The sequence below is a fragment of the Oppia nitens genome, unplaced genomic scaffold, assembly GCF_028296485.1.
Source record: "Oppia nitens isolate AA-2021 unplaced genomic scaffold, nextdenovo-longstitch-racon4-pilon3 scaffold23_pilon_pilon_pilon, whole genome shotgun sequence".
NCBI lineage: Eukaryota > Metazoa > Arthropoda > Arachnida > Sarcoptiformes > Oppiidae > Oppia > Oppia nitens.
Genome location: NW_026533203.1, coordinates 1,404,639 through 1,412,391, shown reverse-complemented (window position 1 = coordinate 1,412,391; position 7,753 = coordinate 1,404,639). Strand labels below are relative to the sequence as shown.

The 7,753-nt window shown below is 20.1% G+C and overlaps 2 protein-coding genes across 2 annotated transcripts; both read right to left on the bottom strand.

The window, feature by feature from the left end:
- On the bottom strand, positions 1-1,094 carry LOC128953685 (uncharacterized). The gene is made up of 4 exons (XM_054299198.1): positions 1,037-1,094; positions 877-972; positions 511-786; positions 1-352 (listed from the first exon to the last, which is right to left on the bottom strand). Exons 2-4 carry the CDS (start codon positions 954-956, stop codon positions 97-99), a joined length of 612 nt encoding a protein of 203 aa, XP_054155173.1. The 5' UTR covers positions 957-972; positions 1,037-1,094; the 3' UTR covers positions 1-96.
- A 4,775-nt stretch (positions 1,095-5,869) lies between these two features.
- On the bottom strand, positions 5,870-6,906 carry LOC128953825 (uncharacterized; the record flags this gene model as incomplete). Its single annotated transcript, XM_054299346.1, has 5 exons — positions 5,870-5,961; positions 6,050-6,225; positions 6,312-6,400; positions 6,460-6,649; positions 6,773-6,906. Coding segments are annotated over 5 exons (681 nt in total), but the record flags the coding sequence as incomplete, so codon positions are not given.
- Between the last annotated feature and the right edge of the window lie 847 nt (positions 6,907-7,753).

The following is a 7,753-nucleotide window of genomic DNA, read 5'->3' as shown; positions in this document are numbered from 1 at the left end:
ATAATAAATAGATTGATAATTAGTGTAAAGTAGGGTTCATTAGTATTTGAAAAATTATAAATTAAATTAAAATGAATATTTGTGTAAACATTTGGTTCATAAGGTGTCAAACATTTCCATAAGTGCGGGAAACATAGTCCTGAACCGCGTTGTCGTCGGTTTTCTCTCAATTTTATCCATAATTTTATCGCATTTATCGGAGTCATCGTAATCGGCGCACAACATATTCAACGGGTCAAGTGATCCACGGCTTATGTGTGAACTGAAACCTTCAATGTCTTGCTGTGAACATACCGGTGCTCCCATCTTATTAAACTCATTCAATGTACAATCACGCCATTCAAAAAATGAACTTGGTTAATCAGGATATTAAAAATATTAACATTAATTAATTGTTTCATTATATATGCTAATCAAATATAACTGAAATTGTTTATCATTTAATTAAGAGTATATAATAATTTTTATCATAAACTTAATGCATTGATATATCAAGAAAATAAAACAAACCAACAAAATGACGGTATCTTAGCTGACGATACATTCAAGTGTTTAATATTAGTCATAACATTAATGATATTATTCCAGCATTTAGTAGTTCCCGGTTTGGCTTTATTACCACATTTTCCGCGTGACATATATGCATCCCTTTCCTGTGGGTTATTACAGTAGCCTCGGGCCACTTTTTCGGCCCCGTATATCGTGACCGACATTATAGTTCCTGACATTCCGTGCAAACATTTCTTAACATAATTTTTAGCTGCCTTTCCATCTTTAGGTATGGCTCTTAGTAAACAAATTAAAAATATATTTTAATAAAATTTAAAATTATAAATTTAATAATAATTATAAATTTTTAATAAATATAGACAATACTTGCACCAGCTTTGCATTTCGTCCTCTTTTTCTGGCCATTTGTGGTCACTGAAGCCGTACTGTCCAATCAGTGACCGCATACGAGACTCTAATTGACTATATTTTATTATAACAAATATAATTTTTAACAAATTAAATATAATAATCATTTACATCAAACCTTAATCGACATTTTTTATCAGTATTTTGATTTARTATATTGGAAATAATGGATAATAAAACAAATATTRTAWAAACAGTAATAATATTAGACATTTWTAAAAAATATTTWAATGAATGTATAATATATTAGACTAAAATTTAACTAAAATTTTATATTAAATAGTTGACTTATTAACTATCAATTTCTTTATGTTTGTATGCACTGTATATACAGTAAATGTTAATAAAAAATTTTGATACATAAAACAAGTAGAAGTTGTAGTAATTTTTATGCAAAAAACTAGTTTTCAGAGATCATTAATTATCACATTTATGACATACCATATCATTCATATTATAAATTATTAAACTAATATTTATTTGTTAATATTTTAAAATTATTATAATATTCAATACATAATATACTACAAAATATTAAATAAAGATTTACCAGATATAACAAACTAATACTTTGTATATATTATTATAATTATATACTAGAAAATATATGTTTAATATTTTTWAAAATATGTTTCTAAAAATATCTTTACTCAAGGATAATATTCTATATATTATTAGTAAAAAATTGTAAATAAATTTTCTGTAATCATATTTACAAACAATTTAATACTTGCGAAAAAAGTTATAATATTTATCAAGATTGCAATCACAAAAATCTTCAATTAATTTTTAAAAATATATTCTAAATAATACTATTGTAGAATATATTTATTAAATTTTATAATTATAAAAGTCAAATTTATAATAATAATAATAATAATATTTATCATACCTATGTCGACATCCTTTTGATAATTTTGAATCAGAATTTGTCGCAATAATAATTAGAATAAATATCGAACAAAGTAACTTGAACATTTTTTAATTTAATTAAAACTACTAATAGTATAAATTTATAAAAAAAATTATATCTTTTTCTTTTATAATAAAGATGTTGATTATTATTGAAGTCCAGTATTTATACTTTTATTTCAGTCTCTAAATAGGACCACCCCTTCTATAAAATATATTTATTATTATTATTATAAATGTTATCCTTAATAATATTTAATCAAATGAATACAATGACAAATTACTTTTTAAATATACCGAATTATTTTGTTAACTATATATATATATATTTATCATTTAACATAAAATGTGTGTAAATTGTGGTTTTATTTAATTTATTATTATATATGTCTTAATACACTTACATTCATTGAATCTTATGATTTGTTTGGACAACATTGAGGTAATACTACATTATAATAATAATTTCCGCTAATATTTTATGTTTTTAAATCTGTAAATATATGTAACATTTCAAGGGTTTAAAACTTTTTAAAAATTCAATAAAAACTAATAATTGAGATAATATTAGATAATAGCTAACACTAAAAAACTCTATTATCTCCCAGGTCTATGACGTTAATACTATTAATTAATTTATTATAATTATCTTCAATACAAATATTAATGAAAATATTAATACATTATTTAATATTTCTAGAAATATCATTATGTTGTGTGTATTATTATGTTGTAATTACTAATACTATTAACACATATGATTATATAATTTTATGTAATTACTTATAGACATTCAATAACTTTTACGAACAATACATATTTTTAAACAATTATAATAAAAAATATATTACAAATATTTATTTAATATGAATGCCACAGATTTGTTGAAATATGAAATTATATAAAAAAATAATGCATGAAATAAATGGGTCATCAATTCACTATCAATGACAACAAGTGAGAGGTGTTTTCCATTAGACGGTTCAATATCTACAAGAAATACCATACCTTTTAGTTAACTACGATTAGATAACACAGTCAGTTGGCATTGGGATTGGGATATACAATATGACCTTATTTTTGATGGACTTTCACTTTATATCTGTAGATTGTATTCCTTAATGTTAAGACATTGAGGAAATCATATTAAGTTTTTTGTGTAATTTTAACAATGACTTTCTAAATCATAAAATTATTAAACTTAAAATAAATTTCTTATTTAATGCTGTCTATAATAATATAAAATTCATATAATAAAATTAAAAATAAAAACAAAATTTTAGATTATGCTAAATTATAATAAAGTATGTTGAGATTGTAAATATAAGCAATAATTAATTGTAAAATAATATTACACTTGATTAACTAAAAAATATATTATAGCATTATTTAATTAATATTGAATAGTTTTATTATTATATTTATATGAAATATTTTCAAAATATTTGATTAAATAAATATAGTATTCATATTTTTAAGTGAAATGTGAAAATAATAAAACAAACTGTTTTTTKACAATTAAATTCGTATTAATTTCATTTAGAGTTATTAAAACATTTCTACAATACTTGTAATAAAAATTGAAAAAAATATCTTTTAATTATTTAATAAAAAATGCAAAATACTTTACAACAAATACGAGCAAATTATAATTAATCAATTGACATCATAGAAACTAATTTTTATTTAAAGTTTACCGAAATATTGCTATATTGTTTAAGTTWGTTATTTATAACATGATTTATTAGTTGTTTATTGATTGCAATTACCAAATAATACGACAATAATATTGCATTTGCATTGAAATACTATAAATGACAGTAATATTGCAGACTATTATCTCAGGAAATCATATTAAGACTTTTGTCACATGAGTTCATAAAATATTACCAAAATATAGTTAAAATAGTATTATAGTAAAGACATTAATTGATAACAATTATCACATTGAGTACAACTTTCAGTAAAATATCATATTTATCAAACAAACGTATCATTTTATTGGTCACATTATCATTAGATAATACTTTTTAGACACTATTGACGTAATAATTACTTCACATTAAGTTTTTTTCGTATGAATTAGTTTAGTAGACAAACAATAAATCTTTAAATTATATTCTATTAATTTAATGCAATCACTTATTTTTCACAATATTTTTATGTATTATATTTTATATAATTAATTTAAATAAATTGCTTAACTAATATTTTTTTCAATAATATTTTTAAAATTACAAAGCATTTCAAAGTTTTAATTAGATTTAATAAATAGTTACGAAATTAGATTTGTTCAATATATATATTTAATAAGCTTATTTCCTACTTAATTATCTATACAAAAAAAACAAAAATAATTTACAAAATAAAACATAGATTTTTTACGTTAAAGGATACAATATATGCAATAACTAAATAAATATTTAAACATTATCACAATAATCACATATCCTATTGAAAATATGAAAACTTAGTGAAGAAACTACAAAACCAATTACAATAAACTGCCAAAAATAACTGTAATTGAAATATATAAATATTGCAAATTATTTATTTTATTTGAACAAATATATATAATTATTAAAAATATAAGATAAACCTTTTAAAACACATATGTATGTTGCAAATAAATATCATTATTTCATACTTTTATCAATTCAATTTTAGATTTTATAATTAATATAAACATTTTGAAAGGTATTATTGCTATTGAAAAATAAAATTAGCTGTAATTATTAGATGTTTAATTACAATTGATTATCATTATATAAATAGTATATAACATAATATTATGCATATACTATAATAATGCTATTATTGTTACAATAGTTTGATTTGTGAATAATATAGCACCGGTTTTTGATAAATAAATGTGATTACATTTAAAGTATATATGCTATTGTATAAATTAACAGTGTTGTATAACATTAGATAATAATAACTTATAAAAGCATTGGTTGTCTTGCTTTAACTTTTTTGTCAAATGCTTATTAAAAATGATTAATGTTTTGAACAAACTTATAATTATTCAATTGATAACTTGTCCAAAACATTAGTCATTATTTTATTAGCACAAATCATCATTAATAYAGAAAAAAATATTTTAAAAATTAAATATCAATTAAAATAAAMTACATTATTTATAATTTTATGAATCAAATATTWTAAATTTTATATCACATTTGCCAAAAACGTTAATTTATATCATAATTTTAATAAATAATGGTCATTGTTTAATTATGTTTTACAACTACAAGGTAAAGTAAGTAATTTTAATTTATTTATTTATATTAGTGTAAATTATTTATAATATTGTCAATTATCTATTTTAATCAAATCAATTATTATACTAAAAACAATATTTTCTAAATAAAATTTTTATTAATATAAAGTTTACATAACATAATATAATAATCTATTTATAATTATCTTATTATTTCATCATTCATTTCAAAATTTAAATATAAATATTGTTATTATTAAATACACAATTTACTTAATAGATAACATCGAAAAAGTAGCAATATAATAAGTATCAATTTTTATATTTTATAACAATGTATTGCATTTATAAATGATAAGTAAAGCAGATTATAAAATATAAAATTTAATTAACTAACTATTTACTAATAAATAATATATATAAATGTAAATTTATTTTGAAATTATAAAAGATGAGTATTTTATAGAATTATTTTTTTAAAATCGTGTTATTTTTTCTTAGGAATATACAGTTAACTATCTATTGATAAATATTATATTTTTTAACAATAATAAATAAATCTTATTTGAATATAWATCTAAGCATTTGTGAAAATTAATAGGAAAAACATAATTACTTTGATTAGATAAACTGTATAAATTGAAATTAAGAGGAAATAATATCATGAAATGCCAATTATTTAAAATCAATCTTTTAATTCAAATATATTTTTTTATATTTTGAAAAAATTTCTTTTATTTATTACAAATATTTATTTGCAAATTTCTAATTATATTATAATTAAAGTATTTTGATATTTGACATAAAAAACATGTCTCAGGCTTTAGGTATGGATTGAAAGACATCAATGGCTGGCAATGCAAATGATTTTGTTCTTCGCTGAGACTTAAGCTTCTTTGGCGGCGCCTCTGAGATATGTTATCATTAATATATGTAAGTATTTTTATATATATAAATACTTTATATAAAAACTTTTGATTTAACAAAAATATTTACCTAAATATTGACATTTATCTGATCCATCCGTATTATATTCACCGCAAAACAAATTGAGAGCATTACCACCAATTGAATTGACAAAATCAATGATTGTCTGCAATATCTTTGGTAAGCAGACATCTATGCGTTTTAGTCTTTCAGGCATACATTCATTCAATAAATTATGATAAGAGCTATTTATTAAATTTATTATTATTTATTAATCATTAAAAATTATAATTTTGTTATTAAAATTGCTTAATAAATATATATACATTACCAGCAAACTTGTGGTATTTTTTTCTTGTGATCCTTTGTGTTTTGAATGCCTAATAATTTATCAATCAATTGTGTATAGCATTTGTTTATCTGTGAATTTGATTACATTTTCAGCAATTATTTTTAAAAAATTGAAATTTTATCCAAACCTCTGCCGATCCTTTATTAGCACATTTGGAAGCCCTTAGGAGTTCCGCGACCTTAGAGTTGGATTTTCGGCAAAACTGTTTGATAGCGTTTTTACCCGAATATATCAAAACACTGGTCACTTGTTTTGATAAACCATCCATACATTTATTTTTATAGATATCGATATCCACCAAATAGACTTCATTTTCACTTTTTTTTAATTCAAACATTATWTACATATTTAAATTAAGTATATACAGTATATATGTTATTACATACAGTATATGTATAAAAATATGTAATAAAATTATTTATTTTTTTCTAAGAACTTACTCACAAAACTTTTTCAATTCATCGTTATTTTCTGGAAATTTTCGGCCAGAATTTCCTAAACCCATAAGTTTTGCCACATTTGTGTCAAACCTTCGCAGACCATCACTATTACATTCAATCTTAGTTTTCGCACAATGTATTTGCAATACATTAGTAATCAAAAATAATAATATTAATAAATTATTTTTATTTAATAATAATATTATTATTTCTAAATTACAATACATTATTGAATTTTATTTTATTCAAAAATTTWTAGAATCAGAAAGTATGTGTCACTAAAAATCAAAATATTTTGTATTTTTAAAAAAATAAACTTAGAATTAAGTATTTCTAGTATTTTCAACTATAAAATACCAAACAGAAAAATAAATGAAAATGATAAAAAAGCAATTATTTAATTCAAATAATATTTTATTCCTAAAACTTTCCATTAATGTTGATAAAGTTGCTGAAAGTTATTTAAATAATGTATAAATATAGTAAAAAACAAGTAATAAATATCAAGTCTAAAGCATYAGATTAATATTTATAAATTAACTTAATTATAATTGTTATAATACAGTATATGTCATTAATTGATAAGCAATTGCCTATAAGTATATATTTACAGGGGTAATTTTTGCAAAATAATTTTTTGTGAACCGGTTTTTAGTTAAAAAAACATATAAATATAACATGATGCTTTAGTATTACTAACAAGTTAATGAGCTTAAAATAATAATAAAATATTTTTATAATATAACAAGATTGATATGTTGTTTTAACATATTATAATAATTAATATTATTATAGAAAATAGCCAAGGACACATCGTTTATTATATTATAATTATTTTACCAAAATTATAATTAACATAAAATTTGTATAAAACAATAATTAAAATTTAGTATTAAATAAAATTTTGCCATAAAATATGATGCAAGAATTTTTTCATCAATACATAAATTATTATATTATACTCTATTAACTGTTATTAAT